We start from the raw sequence: 21,689 nt of genomic DNA, 5'->3' as shown, positions 1-21,689 counted from the left end.
ATGGGGACCGTTCATGCAGCCGCGCAGCTCATTGCGATCCGGACCAGCTGCCGTCCAAAATGCTGCTTGAGCTACTTTTTTCACACTGATCAGCGCGTTTTCCATATAGATTGGAAATGCTGTGATCAGGGTGTTTTTGGGCATTTTTAATTGCGTTTCAGAGCTAAAATGCGATTAAAAACGCAGTTTCAAAAATTGCATGGAAATCTTCCATCCCCAAGCTAATGTAAAGGAGGGAGGGAGGAGACAGGGAGGAGCCTCTCTGTCCCTCACTTGGTCCTCACTGCTGAGACTCCGTGACAGGTTACACAGCGGGGAGGATTTCCCTGCTGTATAACCTGTTAGATGCCGATCTGAATGGAGAAAAAGCTGTCAGCTTCAGACATGAAGCTGACAGCTTTTTCCTCCAAAATTCTAGGTGAGGCTCTGCCTCACCTGCCTCCCCTGACCGCACGCCCCTGGTACAGGTACTTTTAGTGACTCACACACACGCACAGGTTGAATGGGCTTGTGTCTTTATTCAACCTTAACAACCATTTTTGTTACTGTGCTACAAAATAGTCCTTTGAAGGGATTTTTGGTTACTTTAGTCCCTCCTCATTATACCCATCAGGTTTATACTTTTTCATTGGTCACTAAGTCCTACTCTATAGTAGCCATTATTTCTATGCACTGCATTGATAATGGCCAACAAACCTGAAATAGCTTTATGCAGTTTGACTTTAGGCTGTATCTTTGCTATGCCTCAGTGGTGCTTGATGTACAGTTAGCCAATAAAGCCAAAATAGATCATTTACTTTGCTTTGCCCACTTAAAATGAGTAATAATCTGCTTATATTTGGGATATGTGATGGAATTAGGCGTGAATACCTTCTTTTTTAAGAAGGCTCTACTGTGCTACATGTAGGAATACTGAAAGGATAAAGACTTCATTAAGAGTCAGGTAGGTCACATGGTCTGTAAATATTACATTGCTGTTGGGAGTTGCTGTTACAGCCTTTTGTCTATGTTTTGTTCTTTCCTATGTTCTTCTGTAAATTCTTCAGTAAAGGAGTTTTTACTAAACCTAAGTCCTGGTGTCTGGCTAACCAGAATCCACCACTCTAAGGATCCTGAAAAATCCTGTGTGTGGTGCTATTAACAATGTCCGATGCAGTACATTGTGTGAATAATGTTATTTTTGTTACATTTTAACAACAGGTCAAAGCATTTATCCACAGAGAGCTGCTTGCTCAATTGTATTCTTCAGAGGACCAGAGCAGTTTGATGGAGGAGTCGGCTGAGCAGGCTCAGAAACGTGATGAAATGTTAAGGATGTACCATGCCTTAAAGGAAGCTCTACAGATTATTGGTGATATTAGCACGTCCACCATTTCTACTCCCTTGCCACCTCCTGTGGATGATTCGTGGATGCAGTTTCCCTGGTACAGATTATGTTTCAAAACGCATTTAACACCATAACAGTACAAGAACATACACATAGTTCTATACCTTTTGCATGGGTGAAGTGTAATTGCAAGGTTTGTAAGTCATAGGTTACTTCCCTTTGCTGGGTAATGTGGCTGCCAAGGAGCAGATTTTGTAATATTAAATATTGTAACATTAAATTATATTTCCGCTCAAAATTAGACTCTTAAAGTACTTAGATATAAATCCTAACTGAATGACAGTTAGCTAAAGCACTTTGTACCATAAGCAATTGTCTTTTTTTAATAAAATATTTATTTTCATCCTTTGTTGCTTCTCAGTGCTACTGTACCTCTGCTTTTGTGTAGTCTCTATCTTTCTATATGTACTCCAGGAATGATTGCATGGCATGTCTCAGGGCAGATTTCCTGATGGACCATATCTATGTAATGTGTGTGGAAACTTGCAGTCTCCATTGGAAGCCCATGTGATAGGGTGACAATGCAGGAGAGTATTTGATAGATAGGGTCAAATTGTTGTCATGTTATAACAGAAAGTGCCAGAGCAGGGACCTACGTGGCAGGATTACCAAGTACTCTTTAATGAAAGCTTCAGATTTTAAATATTGAAAATTAAATTTACATGAACGTGTCTATGTTTATATATGATTTTCTAGAGACTGGGACTATATATACCTTAATTGTCAATAGTTGTTGGAAAGTTGATCCATCTTGTTTTATCTATGAGGAATTTTAAGAGCACAGGCCATGTTGGCACACAGTATACTCATAGAATCACAGGAACACAAGTGAGAGTCTTTGGGAGCTCTGGGGTGCTGGGATCACAGGAACACTGGGTGTAAGGGTTACAGGAAGCTCAAGGAGTTATGGAGGTCCACAGGGTTTACAGAGGATGCTCAGAACTAGGGAGGCGAGTCACAAGGAGGTGTACAGAAATTGCATAGGAAGCTTGGAAGCAAGAACAATGAGGAACACAAAAGCACTAGAATTTACAGGAGACTTCAAGGTAGCAGGGGTGCACAGGTGCCTCTAAACATCTTTCTTTTAGATCTCCTAAACTCTAAATTTAAAGAGTATTGTGGTGAAAACCTAACATACTCCTGTCATAGCATACATATATTAAAGTTCAAAAGGATATGTAATTGCAGGAACTTATTACCTCCTAAGCTCCCCAATTGCTTACAAATCAAAGATGCACAATATGCATATTTTTACTCTTTGCTCCAAAGTTCCGGCTGACATCTGCCAACTGAGCTACCAAATTACAGCAGGGTCCAGGAGTATAACAAGGTAGTAGAAACCTTTTTACTGCCCACAGCTACATGTTATTTTAGCTTGAATATGTGTAAGATATGACAGGTGTACTTTAAGGGTGTTTTTGGTGATTATTCTTAAACGTTTCTCTGGCTGATGTATTCAATCGGTAAGCTTTTTAAAGCATTTAAAAAGTACAAGTGAAATAAATCTAAGCAATTGTTACTCTAATTTTAAATTATGTTTTACTTTGCCCAAGGTGAAGTAGCACTAATAAAATATAGGGCAGCTATATATTACCAGTTTAAATAATGAGCGCACATATACAGATTTCCCAACATGTTCGGAGATTTCTGTAACCAATGATTGCCCCCTTTTTTTCACAGAAAAAAGAATGTCACCCAACTTAGAAAAGATAGTCTTAGATAGTCCAGAAGTTCTTCAAATGTAATGAAGATGCACACTTCACTCCCCACTTACTATTCTGTGATAGTTCAGCATAGGTCAGCTTCCATAGTCTGATTATAGTTGAAAGATGTATAACTTGTTCTACTGTTTCTATAGGTCTCCACCTGCAAGTCCACCTGCCCAGAAAAAAATGCCTCAGCTTTCTACACCAACAAGACCTTCTTCTACACTATCAGGTCGTGGTTTTGTTGCTGTTGTGCAGTCACTGAGCTCTCAGCCTGCAGCTCCACCAGTGCCTTCTCGTCCAGGAGCCATATCTTCTTTGTCAAATGCTAATGATTCACTTTTCGTGCCACCACAGATTCCATCTCGCCCATCACGTGCACCACCTGGTGTCCCCAGGTATTACCCTTCACAGTAAAATACTTTTTTCATGATGTATTTTATATGAGTTGCTGCCTTCTCTCTGATCTGTAAAACTGGTTCTAAGAGTTAGAGTCAACCCAATACTGGCACTTTCAGTTACGGAGGACTTGGCTTCCTATAAGCCACTCATTCAACAAATCATGTTAAATTTCAGACAAGGAACTTCTGTTTAGATGTGTAGGCAACACCTGCTTACAATTTATAGTAATATTGATTTACTTTCTGGCCACTGTTTGAGCTGTGTTGAGGGGAAGATGACACTTACCTAAATCATTACTAACTATTAATAATGTTTGTTTCCATAATTCTTATATTGTTTCCATGTGTACCTTTATGACAGATCTAATGTATTCTAAATAAATATACTAAAGGAATTTTCTTAACTATTTTAGAGTAGCCTTGAATCGATATTGGATCCAAGGAATACATGAATAGAATGGAAGTGGGGCTTAGTGAGCATTATAACCTAACATTTGGTTTGCTGTATATGATATGTTTAGGGCTGAGTACATAAACTTATAAAGAAGCATACAATCTAAGGTAACAAGAGTTACCTTAGATTGTAAGCTCCTTCAGGGCAGGGACCGATGCATATAAAGAGCTGCATAAAGTATAGTAATTCCTGTAAAAAACATATTAATAGAGTAACTATATGGCAGACCTTAAAAAATACACCATATAAAATATGACTTGGGAGCCAGAGGTTCCATCTCACTTGCAAAAGATTACCCATCCCCCATGTAGTTCTGTTCTTTGGGTAAAGGAAGCCACCTCCTGTTTCACCATAATGTATTAACAATGCATAATTCAGATAACAGAATGTGACCTTTAGTCAGATAGATTGAAAGCTGGCCAAATTTAATGGATAGTCAAAAATATGAAGTAGTTTTAGAATAAAATTGGATGATATAACCCAGATAGTTATTTCATAAAATGCTGCATTCCTTTCTGTCGTTGTGCTACTTTATCCCAGTAATTCTCTTCTAGCTCAGCGCTCAGTACTGTAGTTCCTGTCGGAGTATTATGTGTCTCTCTCACACAAGAACATTTTCTTTTCTGGCCCTTCTGTCATTCCTTCGCACTTTCAAAATAGAGTTATTTCGCCCCCCTCCTCACATTTCTCCCGCTGAGACCCTTTTGCTGGAATGTTGAAACCAGGACACGCAACCATTCATCATTAAGTAGGAAATCATTTTCTTCTTGGTTAACAAAAGCAGCTCTTGCATTTCATACAGTGCGCTCTTAGTTTCCACTTGTTTTTTTCTTTCTTGTACTGTATATAATCTAGAAAAACTTTTCAACTCCCATTGTAGGGTTTTTGTGTTCAGAAAATGGCACCTGAAAACAATTCCTGCAACATAAACTTGTCTATTTTAGTATATAGTCCCATTAAGGATTAGGTTTGTTGCATGAGGAGAGATGATTACTGTGATGTACGGTGAAATTTTCAGCCATAACCAAACTATTATTGGCAACAAGGTTATTTAAGAAGAAGCAGGGATGCAAAGATGAAGTTTGCAGCCATCTAGCGTAATATCACAATAAATGTTCACTAAGAAGTTGTCATACGGATTAATTTAGAAAACTGTATAGCTGTGTTGATGCTGTTCGCATGGCACTATGGCCCTTAGATGGCACTGAAGAGTATAGAAATGCCCTATACTCCTGAGCGCCATCTAGCGGCACTAGTGCTGTGCGAATGGCATCCGCCCAGCATATAGCGGAAGTTTTATAAATAAACCCATCAGTAGAATTCCAGTCAAACACTTCACGATGGAAATAGATGTCCACACATTTTTTACCTACCAAAATATTTGTAATTCTTTTGAGCCAGTTATATAGTTCACGCATCCCTGTCACACTTTGTACAGCCATGGTGGCAACTCCTCTATTCACTATTGTAGCTGTGTAGCTTTCTATGTATCACTTGCATGTTTATTGGACTATGAACCTATTCTTTACTAATTGTGTAAGCTGCCCAATCACCATTCCCATTATCCTTGTTGCCTGAAAACATGTTAGATTTACAGCGTTTCTACACAATGTATCAGAATCTGACTCGCTCACAATGCATAACTTTCCACTCTGTCTGACTTCTACTGTGCTTGGGATTGTGTGAAAATATAAAGAGGAAATAATATCAGATGCATGTATTGATTTCTTGCTCCTTCACTAACTATGATCTTAATACAGAAAAATGCAGATTCTGCAAGTAGAGAAAAGTAACTGTTTATCCTGGTAGAAATGCACTCTGCTTCTAATTTGACAACACAGTGGCTTTTCTGGACTGAAATCTCAAGAAATGGTTTCATCCCTGTCCTGTTGTCTTTTTCAAAACTACAGAATACCCCCTCTCCTTAACTCAACAGTAAAGGGGGACTGTAATTAAGGACAGGAACTAGGTTATGCTACTTAGATTCAGGGGGTTATTCACTAAGCAGCTGCCGATGGCAGCCGAGTAAATAACCGAGCCAAAGTGAACTGAGCCGAACGCCGTTCCACTTTTCACTTCAGCCCCGTATGGCTGATTTAAGCCGTACATAGGCTAAAATGAGCAGTACATCTATTGACTTCGGGTGGCTTCGATTCAGCCGATCCAACATCTGGATCGGCTCAGCTGAACCTCCGGCAGTTCACTCGCTGCCGTTCACCCTATTCTCATAGTTATATTCTCGATTATTCTGCTCGCTACTGATAAAGAAAGTAAATAAAATGTAAAAAAAAACAGCATGGGGTCCCCCCCCCCAAACCATACCAGACCCTTTAGGACTGGTAGGAAAGCTAGGAGGAACCCCAAGTTAAACAAAAATGTGTGGGGTTCCCCCCCCCACAGTCATACCAGGCACAGGCCTGGCAGGGCAGGAAAGGGGGGGGGGGGCGAGCGTGGGCATGTGTCTCCACAAACGCACACACACACAGGAAAGCAACACACCCACATCCCCCATGCTCCCTACGCCTTTAGTGAATCAAATAGACTGCATCAAATTCCCGAACCATGTGACACCACACCCCATAAACTAGCCACAATAAATATAACATCAAATTGAGGCTTTATAGGTGTCCAAACCACAGCCAAATAGGAGATGTTGTCATTTAAAACACATGCATATTTTATTAAATTACTTCCATAAAAGCATTAATCATCCAGAATTAACAGCCTCATTGTGTGTTCAATAACCGGCATGTATAACGTACCTCATGTATAAGGTACCACCTGGACCTAGTGTACATATCTCATGTTCACAAACATCCACATATCCAAATATATAGTCCACTTGGGTGTAATTATCATAAATGTGCATGTATCAGTCCATTCTTCAACGCATTTCACTCCTACGCTTCTACAGGAAGATGAAGTAACCTAATATTTTAAAATCGTATGACCATGATCTATCAATTTGGAGACCACACCTATGGATAGTGTTGTTACACAGTCACCAATAGGGATGCCGACAGCAGGGAGCATCCAAGGCCACATGAAAGGGAATCACCACATGGGTTCTGAAGCATCAGCCTTTGGAGTGTGTTCTCCTTGGGATATGCTTTGCTGAGCCCCAGAAACGTCTTTATCGCCACACTTATCTTGCCGTTCTGTCCCGACTTGTATGCTCCTCTGTGTACAAAGTACAAAGAATTTCTTTGCAGTGCATGATATTAATGGGCCCTGGACTCTTTTACTGCACTGTTCCTCCAAATGGTGCTGTGGGTATTGACAAAGAGAGGTTACTAATCTACAATGTATAAAATAAAAACAAAGTTACTGCTGGTTTGTCCTTTCTTCCTTATCACACATTGTTTTCCTCTAAATACAGAGTAGCAAACAGAAAGGATACTATTGAGAATAAGTGGATTGCAGGTTTACCATGCATAGTTTGTCATTAATATTCTTAGATTATTCTTAGAATAGATTAACATGTAAATGTATTCCATGTTAATTGCTGGTTTTAAAGCATTTGCTATACTTTATGTTTCATTCATTGGGGAAAAAAATCTCAATTTACCATTTGCTATTCTGAATTGGTGAGTCCAGTGATTTTTAATGATTTCCTATTGAGACAAATAAAACATTTGTTCTTGCTGCCAGGAGCCTGGTGTAGGTATTTTGTAGCATGTGGCTTTCAGCATTGAAAAAAAGTATCTCTAATACTGAAGCACCCCCTTAAATTAAAGCATAACCCCAGCTAATGTTTTCTTTGTTTTGAGTAGTGTATATATAGCTACATTTTTTTGGTTGTTTGTTGTAGATAGAGAAAGGCAAGGATTTCAAAACTCTGTCAGGTTATTTTTTGCTGTTTGTGTACCGTTGGAAAGATTTCCCTTTACTTCTTGTCCTGGAGATGCAACAGGAACTAAGGGGTCCATTCACTAAGCTGCGGTAGGCAGCCGAGTGAATGACCGACCTAAAGCGAAATGAGCCGAACGCTGTTCAGCTATTCACTTCAGGTTGGTACGGCTGATTTAATCCGTATATATGCTGAAATCAGCCGTACATCGGGTGGCTTCACGTGGCCAGCTGTCAGAAGCAGGCTGGCCAATGGTCGGCTGCTCGGCCAGCTTCGGCTTTCAGCGTGGCTCAGCCGAGCCGAGGCATATGCGTTCGGCTCGACTGAGCCGCTCGGCCAAGTTCGGGAGCTGTACGGGCTACAGTGAATAGCCCATAAAGCAGCCCTTCAGTTCTGCTGAACCGAAGGGGTCCTGGGGCCAAAGCTAGCCGAAGGATCGGCCGAAGCTACAGCTAGATCCTTCGGCTGCTTCGTGAATAGACCCCTAAGAGTAAAGTTTCCTCTTATACAGCTGTCACCAAAACAGGAGCACCCATTGGAAGTCTTATCCTCACCTCCTGTTTTAGTGACTACAAAAATTTAGGATTTCTCCTGGAGTTTTGTTTTGGTAACACCAGCAAAAATAGAAGGGTAAATCTCCCCAGCAGGGACATAGACAGCAATAAAAACTTGACATAGGGTCTAACCCTTTCCTACTCTATCCTACACTAAACTAAATGTTCCCACTGCTGTGAATGGGCTGGATGTTTATAAAACCTAAACTAGTGTTTACACTTGTAATGGCTGTGATTGGAATGGTTGTGATTGGTTCACATCGAACACAAGGTAAAGAGACAATCTGATTGGCTCTGTATATTGTGACTGAGATCTGAGCTGTCAAATGAAAGCTCAGATCACAGCCATTCATGGGCCCACTGGCCACCTGAGTGTGCTTTCTGAAGGGCTGCTTATAAATGGCAGTCTAGAAATGCACATCCACCTTCCTGACATTTTTGTTACAGTACAGTGGTAGAGAGGTGGGTAAAGAGAACCAGTCACCAATGGGCATTTGTATTAAATTGAATTTTCATGCCTAAATTCTTATTATGGTGCAGTTTCACCTCCTGGGGATTACTTGATTTTTGATCATTTACTTGGATTCTCTCCCTGTCATGGCAAAATCTTTTAAGCTGTTAGGGTGTCCTAATTCGTAGCTATCTAAAACTTTCATATAGTAAAAAGCCTTTTCAAAATTACATGAAAGAAAAGCAAAGGCCTTGTATATTTACAGTTGTACCCTTCTCTGGCCTCCTGGGGAGCTTATCATTTCACAAGCCATTAGCTCAAAATGGATGCAGGTTTTTCTTTATTGGGGGCCTTACAAGCTGACACTGCACTCACATTTCTGCTTCTGAGAGATAATACAACTAAATAATAGAATGCACCTATAGTTGAGAGGTAAATATGTATTATAGCAAGTGCAGATTCAGATTCTTAGAAAGGCCCCTTCATGACTGGCACTCTATAATCTCCCCTCCAACAATCAGCCCACCAGACTCTAACCCTAATCTAATCCTATCACAAACTAAACTGCCTAATACACTAATCCTAACTCTAGAATAGCATTAAAATGGCAGAACACCTACTTTATACCTCATCAGGAGCAGCTGTGCTAAAGTGTACTGGGTCTGCCCTTAACAGTACCATTATTGCCTTGAATTGATGATCCCCATACATATGTCCACATATGTTGCTTTTTTGCTTCAGAGTTATTCATTCAGTAACTTATTTTGCATTCAACTTCTGCAACATTTGCCAGACAACTTTAGAGATGCTGGTGAATGTGAGTTAGGCCTCATTCACATCGCTAAAGAGCCAGCCTGAACAGATCTGTGCGGCATGCACAACCGTATCGGGCCGTTCCCGGGAAGGATAGGTGCTGCGTTTGATTGTACGCAACAGCCTGTTCTTCTCTATGGGAGGACACGGCCGTACACTCACCCAAACTGCACATCTGTGCAGGTGCAGGATCCTGTCTGCGTCCGAGCACAGACACCCGCACGGGTGAGCGTACGGCCGCGTACGGCCGCATACTCCCATAGAGAAGAACAGGCTGCTGCGTACAATCACATGCCGCACCTGTCCTTACCGGGAGCAGCCCTAGATAGATAGATAGATAGATAGATAGATAGATAGATAGATAGATAGATAGATCTGCTATACATCTTTTACATATACTTTTTCTATTTTTCAGCATACACTTATAGTCTGCAGCCTGTTTCAACATTCTGCTTAATTGCATACTTAGAAAATATTGGAAAATCATTACAACACAAATAGATCCAGGTATGGAAGCATGAATTGAATGAGTTCACATTTATTTCTGTGTAAGCATTGTGTTTCCATAGCAGAAGAATAAAATCTCAATTATAGGGCAGAGGTGTAACATATACTGTGCCACAATGAATTAGATCACTAACGCTGACAATATCCTTCTGGTGGTTGTGCTCTGTATCTGGTCTGCACGAGCCCAGTGTAAAAGGACAATGCACCTTTTGTAAAAGCTTAACAGAAGCTTGGCAATAGGTTAACCAAGCAGAGCTTTTGTAAATCCCCCCCCCTTCAGGTCTCCCGTTGGACTTGCACAATAACCCTTTGAGCGTAAAAAGTCAATTTTCATTGCTTTACTGTTTATATTTTGTTTAGCATTTTTGTCATGCCACTTGTTAATATGTAAGATTTTATACTGGAAAGAACCAATTGAAATATGTGATATTTAATTAGAGATCAAATACATTTTTTAAGGCCTTTGTTAATGAGATGGAATATAGGAGCAAATCATTTTGTGGTTGCATTTTTTTTGTCTGAAGAACTTACTATGAGTATCTTTTAAGTGGCACCCTGAATTGAAATATCTGTGTGAGAAACCTCCAATGGAATTGGCTATTCTCTTACTCCTGGTCAGATGAAGTTTGTTGGGTCAGTGCAGCTAAATCTGCATAGTGACATTCCTAGAATTCATCCCAAGGTCCAGGGCTTCTCATGGACATTTTGTTACTAAAAAGGATCCTTCTGATGAACTTCAAAGCTATGGTTCATAATTTGACATTTCCTGATATTAGATGCACTCCCACCTCCACACTCACTTGCAGTACCTATACTTCTTCTTATTATTATTATTATTATTATTATTATTTCCATCTTTACCTTCACTGTTTATTCTCCATTGAACTTTGCAGACATTTCATACTGTAGCAAACAGAATCTTGGCTTATACAATACACAGGACATTTATACATTAAATGACAATTAATTCTGCAAAAGCAAGTAACATTGATAGTGTTGACATACATATTATTAAAAAAAGACATAGCTACTTCAAAAGAACATTCACTTTTAAATTCACTTTTGAATAATTGGAACATTCACCCAGAGGAAATTTCAGACAAAATATTTTCCTTGTTGCTGTTCACAGAAAGTTTTAATGGGCTTTCTAGGCGGGAATTTGGTCTCATCTGGTTTTAATACACAGTTCTATGAGTCTAGACTAGCAGTTTTTTGTCTTGCTTGTCCCTGCCTTCACAGGCTCTTTACTGGAATACATTTCATTCATTGAACTTTTTTTCACCAATTTATACCAACATGCAAACCTGTGTTGCAAATGCTATGCTTTATTTCATCAGTTAGGTTGATTTTACAGTGTGTGACACATTTGTTGGCATTTACCAATACAGCCTCTGTTTTCCCTTATTTTATTTCATTTACTTTTTTTCACATTTGGAATCTTTGTTGGGATTACAGCAAAGAACAGTCCTTCCTCTATAGAGCCATAGCCTAGCTTCCTTTGAATCATTAGTAATCATAAATAACATGCTTGCTTTTATTAAAACAGGTTACAATATAATCAATAGATAAACATGTTAAAAGGCAGGCAGTATTTGAAGTAAACCTGTTATATGAGAGCGGTGAGTCCCTCTGCACTCCTTACAGCGTCCCCAGCCCAAATCACAAAGGTGGTGCTCGCAGTGATAATGACGGATGGCGCCGTGCACATCAACAGTAGAAAACAGGGATCACCAGCACTCAATGGATAAAGTTCAGATAATAAACGTCCATTTAATCGGTCCAATCGTCACATATAGCATACTACCAACATTTCGGGGGCCACAATATTGTCCTGATGAAGGGACCCTGTGTGGTCCCGAAATGTTGGTAGCATGTTATATGTGACGATTTTTGCTTAAAATGCACGTTGCCTGCAGTGGGGCAGTTGTCATGGGCCCAACATTCCAGGGGGTTCCCTATCCCAGTATATAAATCAGGCTTTACTATGCAATTAGGCAGCTAGCTAGCAGGTGTGTACAAAGTTTATATTATGTGCAGATTCTTTGCTTGTACAATTTTTGTTTAGCCTGTGGCCAGAAGAAGGACATTGTACATTAATGCAATGCTGAGACATGTAGTTTTGCTGTAGAGGTGGAGCTCTATGTATACCATTTATATACTGTATGTATTATGCTGTGGTGTAGGGTGCATACTACTGAACACGCAACACTATACATTGCGCTGTATGTTGAATACTGCTCACCAACTCAGTGGCCGTGCTTTTCTCATAATTTTTCCTTTAATATGGATATGGAACTGTGCAGCAGAGAGGTTATTTACCTACATACAAAATACTTTCTGTATTGTAGTACTATGGAGGTTTGCTACTAACTGTCATTAGGTCTGCCATTGCCTAAGATGGTTTTTAATATATAAAACTCTATAGGAAAATGAAATTTAATTATAACTATTTTGACATTTGTACAGGTAAAGGGAATGATAACAGTATTTTTTTTTTAATTAACTTGTATGGTTCTTTTCTGTGGGATTGTACTGTTCTCAACCAGCCTTTCTCAACTAGGGTGCCGCAGCACCCTGAGGTGCCTTCTGGGTTTGTCAGGGGTGCCTTGAAATTTTTGCAGTGTCATGCATTTTCATGGTGCAGGCGAGCCAGCCACAAGCACCACAGACATGAATCACACAAATCCGGGGTGGCATCCTGGACTTCCCCAGCATGTAGAAGAGGACAGAAGTCCGCCCCTGGCCAGACCTGCTCCACCTTCTGCCTCGCCACAGCCTATTTTAAGGTAGGACTCTAATTTGAAGGTGGAACTTCGGATGTAAAGGGGGACTCTGGATGTGAAGGAGGGCTCCTGGTGTGAGGGGGGTACTGTAATGGGCTCCTGATGTGAAAGGGGGGGATCTATTTTTTTTGCTTGTATTTTTGTGTAGGGTGCCTCCTTAAAATCCCTACCAGATCCCTATCTAGGATAAGGGTCTGGTATAGATTGTGGGGGTAACCACACATAATTTTTTACATTTTTACATCTACATTTTTTTTTACATTTTAGACTGGGGAGCCTCGAGATTTTGCATACTGTTAAAGGGTGCCGTGACTGAAAAAAGGTTGAGAAACTTTGTTCTAGACACACATTCGATATGATTAAAATTTTCTAACATTCTGTACAGATATGATGAATTTTCTTCATAATACGCTTATTGTACATATACCACTGGTTGGGAAGCTGAGCATTACGCAGTTTAGTATGTCAAAAAATATAAAGGTCCCTTCTTTGCTGTCAGAAAGAATATACAATGGGAACAGTAAAGGACCTGGTGACATGTTCTCTTTACATTGTTCAGAAAATATTTCAGTGAGTTCTGCTGAGTAGTTAATCCTGATATATCGAATATATGTGCCACTTGTAGGTCATGTAGCTCACTAAATTTATATCCAGGGATATTTGAATTTGCCTTTGCTCTGCATTTATCCTCATGAAATGTATACGGTAAGTACATCATTATTTTCTGGTTATGTGAGAATGTAGTGTATTGTTACTTTTCACTTTCTCACCTAATTGATATGGGTTTTCAGAATGCATGTGTAATGTTACAACCAGATAATCTTTATGTTCTACTTAAAAGCAAAGGATTTACTTGTGCTGAAGTTCATGTAAAATAGGAATATAGTTCAACAGAATAAGCTGTACAATATAAAGGTTTGAATGCTATTAAGTCTCTAGTGTTTGAAAATATATTTCAAAGCATTATTGTATATTTTCATCATTGTCAGCACTCAACTAATGTAAAAAAAGATTAATCCATTCACTCAGTCACCAACAAATGGTCCACTTCTAGCAGTGAGTACGTATAGTCCATCTCTAACTGCCAGTATTTCCATTAGTTAAAGGGAAGCTTTGAGGATGGAAATATGAGAGTTTCCATTACTGACTTGGTTTTTAAAGGTGCATCTTCCAAGCATGTCACACTGTTCCTGTCTTCACTGCCTAGTGAGTCACTGTTTCAAAACAAGTATGCTGTCAGTGAAGTCTGAAATGTATCTTAGCATGCATGGTTTTGGTCAGTGACTTATTAGCTACAAATGACAGGAGTGAGATGACAACCTTGGAACCTGCTTCTTTTAAAAACCATGTGAGCAGAGGTAGCTCCTAACTTTATATGTTTATAGGTTCCTTTTAACAAAAAACATATGGCAATGAAAAATTTAATAAACCAGCATATGTATGACAAAGCTGTCAGCACATTATTTTAATTGTATGACCTATGACCTCATAGCAAAGGACCTCATAGTGTTCCCCTACATAGTAGTGGAGAATGGGAACTCCCCCCTCCTGCATCCCTCATTGCAAATCCTGGTGCGTCTGCAACCTATCATCAGGCCGAGGCACTGACATGTAGTGGGTGGAAGAGGCATGCTTATGGCTATGCAGATTCCTAATACTGGTGTTATATAATAGGGCCAAGGTTTTTGAAGGTGCCGAAAACTAGAAACCTGATTTTTATTTTACATAACAGTCACTTTTTAGGTTGGTCAACTGGTTATATTTCTTTTGTTTTGACAGCTCTTCTCTTTAAACCAATATCATTATTACAAAATTTAATAAGCACATTCATTATTATACACAGTTGGCAAAAGTATTGCAACCAAATGAAACCGATTATGTATATTAAGTTGGAAGTGTTATTGACTTACTTTTGTGGAAATAGCAGTTTACAATATATAAAAAATGGGAATACCTGAAGGTATAAGTTTATTGGTCCTACAAATAATTAACACATTTCTAGGTAACACATAATCACATACCGAAATAAGGGAATATAGGAAAGAAAAATTAATTTTCAAAGTGACAACCTGACAAATCACTATAATTGTGAGAAAGAAATAAGATTAGGAATGCCAAATCTCTGTTAGTGGATCACTAATCCAAGACTCCTGCTGAAGAAAGGCATCTCAAGATACTTCTTCAAAATGGGTAGTTTAGGTGTCAGCTGTTTACTTGCCACCAGCTACAACCTGGGACCTTTCTGCTGTATATAAGTCAGAGGCATTTCTGTTGGCAGCATGTACCATCCCCTACAGTGCCTTGGTTGGGCCTGCTGATACTGCGTCTTTAAGGTCTGAAGCCTCAATTTTTCAGCACCTCACTGAATCCTCATATTCTTTATTTCCTCTACTATGCAACAACCTCCATCACTCTTCCCTCCTGTAGAGCCTTATTGAATTGGGACGTTCTCAACTGGCCACCATATCAAGTAGAAGTGGATATTAATGTTCTAGCAGTTAAATCAATCCCTCTTGAGCCATTACTAAAGTGAGCATATTCTTATTCAGACAGAACTTATTTTAGTAGCAGGCACTGAGGAGGGTAGGCTGATTTGAATTGTGATTTGGTATTAAGTTCGATAATATTCATCAGTTACTATATTTTTGCCCCTCTTACTATGACCACCTGAAATTAGTTTATTGCCCTATGCCTAACTTTAGAAACTTCAGAAAACACTTTACTAACTTTAGAAAACACTGGTCCTGAGCTACAAACCAACTGTTTATAGCATTTCTCTAGATCTTCCATGTAGAAAAATTGCTCTCATTTTCTATGTTACTATAATGTATCATTTTTTGGAATTCAGTATCTGTGGTTTCTAGTGCGTAGGAATTGTTACGTTTATTGGTCTACATCTCCGTATAGAAAAACAAAATGTGTTCTTTTTGGCTTGCACTTTTCTTTGAAACATACATTATTACATACATTTTCCTTTTTATTGCCAAAGAAACCTGAATGAGGCAGCAGACTTTCTTAAGTGGTCTTTAAACAGTTTGAATAAAGAGATTATTAGAAACTATAATTAATAAAACACAGTGATGATTGCTGACTGTTCTGTACAGAGTCTGACATTGGACTTTATCTGCTACACAATAAAATTGTTTACACTTGCAAATGTGGATCCTGTTTCCAGATATCTTAGATGGTGTCCTGTAATACCTCTATGAGTCTTTTTACTGTTTAATAAGCCAATTTTCAAGACATAGCTATGCACCATGTGATAAGCGAATAAACCATAATACTTCATTAAAATTGTATCTTTCTAGAGAAATGTTTGTTGAAATTGTAACAAAACTGGTTGAATGAAGTTATCAGCTCTTTTCACCATGGGTTATGCTTAAAAGCAAATTTTTATATTCTATGGGAATATAAAGTTAAACATAGCCCTGAACCTGGCATTTGTCTTGCTGTGAGGACAAAATATTATAAGTACTGGTTTATGTGAACCCTTGTGTATCACATCTTTAGAGCTTTAGTTTAGGACATGGGTGCCCATTAGGTAGATCGTGATCTACCAGTAGCTCTCAAAGCTGATGCTGGTAGATCACAAAGGGTGTGAATGGTGGCCCCTTTATTCCATTTTGGTATCTTCATTTCGCTGTGCACACCTGATTACCTATTAGCCTGAGTCTGCTGAGCCAGCTCCCTGACACCTTCCTGGTGGATACTGGTGGTTAAAGTGCTATGTATTACAAAGAATATTAGTTTACACAGCCTGTTGCACTACACTGTTTGCAAAATACAGCAAGTTGAGTGCGGGGAGAGACAGCCAGGGGAGAGAGCAAGGAGAGACAACCAGGAAAGAGAGAGATGGGAGAGACAGCCAGGAAAGAGAGAGAGGAGAGCAGCCAGTAGAGAGAGAGGAGAGACAGCCAGGAAAGAGAGAGAGGAGAGACAGCCAGGAAAGAGAGAGAGGAGAGACAGCCAGGAAAGAGAGAGAGGAGAGCAGCCAGTAGAGAGAGAGGAGAGACAGCCAGGAAAGAGAGAGAGGAGAGACAGCCAGGAAAGAGAGAGGAGAGCAGCCAGTAGAGAGAGAGGAGAGACAGCCAGGAAAGAGAGAGGAGAGACAGCCAGGAAAGAGAGAGAGAGAGGAGAGACAGCCTGGGGGGCAGAGCAAAGAGAGACAGCCAGCGGAGAAAACGAGGAATGACAGCCAGGAGAGAGAGCGAGGAAAGAGGGCCAGGAGAGACAGCCAGGAGGATGAGCAAGGAGAAAAAGCGTGAGGGAGGTTTTTGAAAAGTAGATCTTATCAAAAAAATTGTGGGCACCCCTGGTTTAGGAGGTTCAGATTTGGGGGTTTAGAGGTTTGTGGCACTTTAGATTTTAGTATTGAGAGCATTAGGGTTGAAACCTTTATTTGAGTAATCTTCAAGGGTTAGGGGTTTTAGTGTTGGTGTATTGGGTCAAGAGGGCAAAAGTTTTAGGACTTTAGTTTAGGGGGCCTTAGGTCAGTGGGCATTAGAGTGCAGGCTTTAGCTTATGGGGCTTTAAGAGCTGAGCAATATAAAGATTTTAAGGGTTGGGGCTTTAGTTTAGGTGATATTAGAGACAGGACCTTTTATTGTAAAGGACTTTATGGACTGGGGGCTTTAGTTTAGGAGGCTGAAGGTTTAGAGACTTTAGTTTAGGGTGGGGGGCTTCAAAAGTTGGGAGGGTTGAAGGATTGAGACTCTTTTTGGGATCAGGGCTTAAGTCAGTTTGTTGTTCAGGGGTGGGGGGGGGGGGGTTTTTGTTGTTAGGGTGAGATGGCATGGTAAGGGGGCATTAGGTGTATTAGTGTTAAAATGATTACTACTTACTAGTGTTAATAGTTATTAGTGATTACAGGGCATTAGTGTCAAGTGCTTTATTTACTGGATCAAAGTTCTTACTTTAGCTTGGGGGGCCTTAAGGCTTGGGAACTTGCGTTTAGTTGCTTTAAGTGCATTACGTTAGTGGACCTAAAGAGTGGAGAGCTTTAGTTGTAGTGGTATAGAGTTCAGGTACATCCTCCCAGAACAATGGGGCAGTGGACCAGCCGTATATATACTGTGGCCAGTCTGAATTAGGTTGAGGACAACCATTCACACCTGATGCAGTTTTGTCCTGTATAGAATTCACATCTAGAAATGCTAACAGCGCCAAGATAGACCTCAAAAACAGAGAAAAAAATCTTATTTCTATTTAAGGCACATTAACTGTGTCTTAGCTGGCATTTGTTAGGACAGTGCAACCTACATTGTATAGGAAAGCGTTCTTGTAATTAAATTTCATGTATGCTCACTGTAGCCCATGTGAACGAATAATGAATTTAGCAAGCACAGGATTTATATGTTTGCATGTCATTAATACGCGGTTATACTTATATCAATATGTTAGTAAATCAGGCCCAATGAGTGTGCCAGTTGTGGTAATAAGCTTATATGAATATAAAATATGATTTTCAGTTTAAAGGGAGACAGGGGACTGCTGCGCTGCTTCTGCAAATCTTCCTTACAGCCTAAGCTGTGTACGCGTGTTCATTAAAATTATATTTTCCTTTTCCCACAAAACAATAGGACACTGATCGCATGAGATTCTCCAGTGTGCTGGGAAAATGTATTTCACTGAGCTACCACTTAGAATCAGTCACACTATAATCTGTAGGTTCATTTTTTTCAAGTAATGCCGGAATGAGTTGTAAGCCATGAACAAGGACATGACTGTGGTCACAGCAGAATGATATTTGGTCTAGCAGCATAGACTTTCTGTTTTCCTGTTTCTGCGAGTGGCAATCGCACTTGTTAAATCATTTTAAAACAGTCAATTTACATGCTGTCAAGACCCCTTTATTGGTCTGCTTGGTCTGCTGTGAGATCATTTAGTGTATTGCAATGTTAGCTATTATCGCAGGAAGGCAGAAGACTTGGAAGTCTTCTAAATACAATCAAACTATTACAGTGTCTATCCAGCCAGGTTGATATCAGATCATCACTAATCTTTTATCAACTGACAGCAGGAGTCTTTTTTATGGCATGTAAAGAAGGATTTTTTAATTGCCTTTTGTTGATTATCCTGTTTGGGTATTCTGACAGTGACACAACCTCCACTGTCAGAATACAATAGCCCAGTCCATTAGCACTGTTTAACGTGAATGGGGGAAGGAATTTTTTTTTCTTGTTCAGCTCTTGGGGCTGAATGAGAAAAATGCACAGTTTATGAACAGTTTGTTTACCTTTTTGACTATGTTTCATATTACACTCATATTTAGGGTTTACATGAAACATTAGACACATTTGATGCAAATCTTGAATCGTACGGTGCTTCTTCCCACAGGCTCTAGTAAACATTTGTATTCAGAGTGTCTGTCCATGGCTCCACCCACACAACAACAACAACCATTGACAGGATCTGTGAATGAAAAGACTACAAGTCACATCTGCCACCGTGGCAGTCGGTCTCATATATCTCAGTGGATCACAAGTGTGGTAACATTAATACACTTGTATGCCATTTATAACTTCCTCCCGCCCCTGAAGGTGGATGGCCACAAGAGCCAGTGAATTGCAACCTCGTTCCACTGATCGAGGCTTCAATGCAGAAATTAAGGCAAAATTAATAAATGCCCATTTTTTTTAATCAATGTGGGTGCATTTGTTCATTTCTTTGCAAAAGGTGGACTATGCCTTAAAGGAGAACTATGAGATGAGTGATGTTCACGCAAACTCATAGTTCAAGCTGTTGTGTGACGAAGAAAGTGTCACACGTCGGCTCAATAGATCGGGAAGTGAGCGAACACATACCATCGCTCAATAAAGCGCTGCGCAAACTGTTGGCGCTATATAAATCCTGTATAATAATAATAATTTACTTCTCGATCATCTCCCTGCAGAGAGCAGTGACTGTCACTCACGGCTCCCTGCAGGGATTTCCCCCCTCCCCTCTCCGGTCCTCCAGCGCTGACTGGCGGAACGGACGGGGGAGGGGGCGATACAGATGGCTCTGCCTCTAGATAGGCACTAATGTCAGGATCCGGTCGGCTGCAGCGCTCTCAGTATACCGCGAGCTAAAGCTTGAGATATACTGAGCTTTGGGTCACGGGAGGACGCTAGTTTATGTCCTCCTGGGACCCTTAAGAGAACTATGGGGAAAAACACTTACATCATAGTTCTCCTTTCAGCACTTATTACTGCATTGGAATCGTTCTGGATCCTTACACTGCACTGAATCAGTAAAACAGCTACATGCAGTTGAGAATAAATGCCTTTATGATGTTAGGCTGTATCTGTAGGCTGAATAATTTGCATGGCTTCACCCCCCCAACCCCCCCGCCGCCTAAAATAACTATTTTATCAAATTTGTGTTGACGGGCATGCAGGTCCCTTCTGTTGTAAAGGCCCTTTCCCACAAGGGGTCCGATCAGGTCCACCTGGCAGTTTTAATACTCAGAGCCAATATATAGTATTTTAATCATGTAGGCAAAACTGCAGTGTGTACATCTACAGGTTGCAAGGTTTTGTGTTTGGCTTCACATTTCCATAATCATTCCTGCTTCATTCCTGTTTCCCGATGATAATTGGAAGTAAACATAATAATTCAGAGTGTGACAGACTTTGCAAAACACTTTAGCCTCCTTATAGTTTTGACACAGTGCATATTTTCCAGTCACTGCAGTACGAGCTTGGGCTGCTGAATATAGCCGCTCTCCCTCCCTCCACCCAACTGCACATTTCTCAAAGATCGCTCTCTGAACACCTTCCAGATGGTAACAATTTTTGTTTGCTGCCAACCTGAACTTGAGTGTTGTCCCAGTGGCTCCACTTTTCAACATTCCCCTGTTTGTTCCACCACAAGCATGCAGCAATTGCTTATAGCCATGCCAGCTCTAGTTCTGTGGCTGCTTTTGGCAGCTGCAGTGGGTAGAAACAGCACTTTGCAAACTTAGGTGGATCTACATCTAGCAAGAGATGGCATTGATTTCAGGGCAAGTTTTTCTGCTTTTGTCTGCATCACGTAGTACAGAAGGCATATGGAAGGCATAACAAGGCATTTACTCACATATGAAATAGACTAGTAAGCCGAGTCTAGAATAGATACCTATCAGTATATAAAAGAGATACAAGATATTTATATCATTATACAGAATATGCAGAATAAATGTTAAGGCATGTTCAAATAAAAGCCAACATTTTTGTTGGCAACAGGCAACTGGTTTGTGTCTGACAACAGGCCAGGGGCTGTCAAGTTAACAGGTTTAGAGGGCCACAGTCCCCATTTCGGGCGGATAGTCCCTGGCAATCCAATGTCCCTGGAGATGTCCTTGGTAGCAGTGGCATACAGCAGAGTTGTGCTGGTCTCCTATCGGCGGCAGTGAGTACACAGCAGGGGCATAGGCAAGCAAGCACTGACACTCCTATACAGCGCCCCCCCTAGTGTCCCCATTCCTCTGGTACTCTGTTATCTCCTTCTATCCAAATGCGTCTTTCACTACAGCACACCTGATTGTCTCCTTGTGAAGTTTCTCCGTCCCCTTCGCTAAGCTCTGCTGTACAAGGATTGCAACAGGCTGTCACCAAGTCAAATTTAAGTGCTTACACTGCTTTTATGTCAAACAAAATACATTTAACGATTACATAGTTTCATACCTGTTCGCCTTTTATATCAGTTTTAAATGCATACTCCAAATTTTGGACCATGTTTCATGTTACATCCATAGATAGGGTGTGACATAAGGCATGGTCACATTCCCCAGTCCACCCCTTCTTCCCCCACAAACTGCTGCC

At 40.3% G+C, this 21,689-nt stretch overlaps 1 protein-coding gene across 1 annotated transcript in view; it reads left to right on the top strand.

Annotated features, from left to right (window-relative positions):
- DNM3 (dynamin 3) overlaps window positions 1-21,689 on the top strand; it is a 212,304-nt gene that overhangs the window by 179,023 nt on the left and 11,592 nt on the right. Inside the window, exons 20-21 of the mRNA XM_018566844.1 lie at window positions 1,201-1,424; window positions 3,246-3,491. Of these exons, the coding sequence (XP_018422346.1) occupies window positions 1,201-1,424; window positions 3,246-3,491 (470 nt within the window). The remainder of the gene's footprint in view (window positions 1-1,200; window positions 1,425-3,245; window positions 3,492-21,689) is intronic.

This window comes from Nanorana parkeri, unplaced genomic scaffold (genome assembly GCF_000935625.1).
Source record: "Nanorana parkeri isolate BGI_ZX_2015 unplaced genomic scaffold, ASM93562v1 scaffold982, whole genome shotgun sequence".
NCBI classification, from domain to species: domain Eukaryota; kingdom Metazoa; phylum Chordata; class Amphibia; order Anura; family Dicroglossidae; genus Nanorana; species Nanorana parkeri.
Note: the sequence above shows the minus strand (reverse complement) of the source record. Positions and strands in the feature narration are given on the sequence as shown.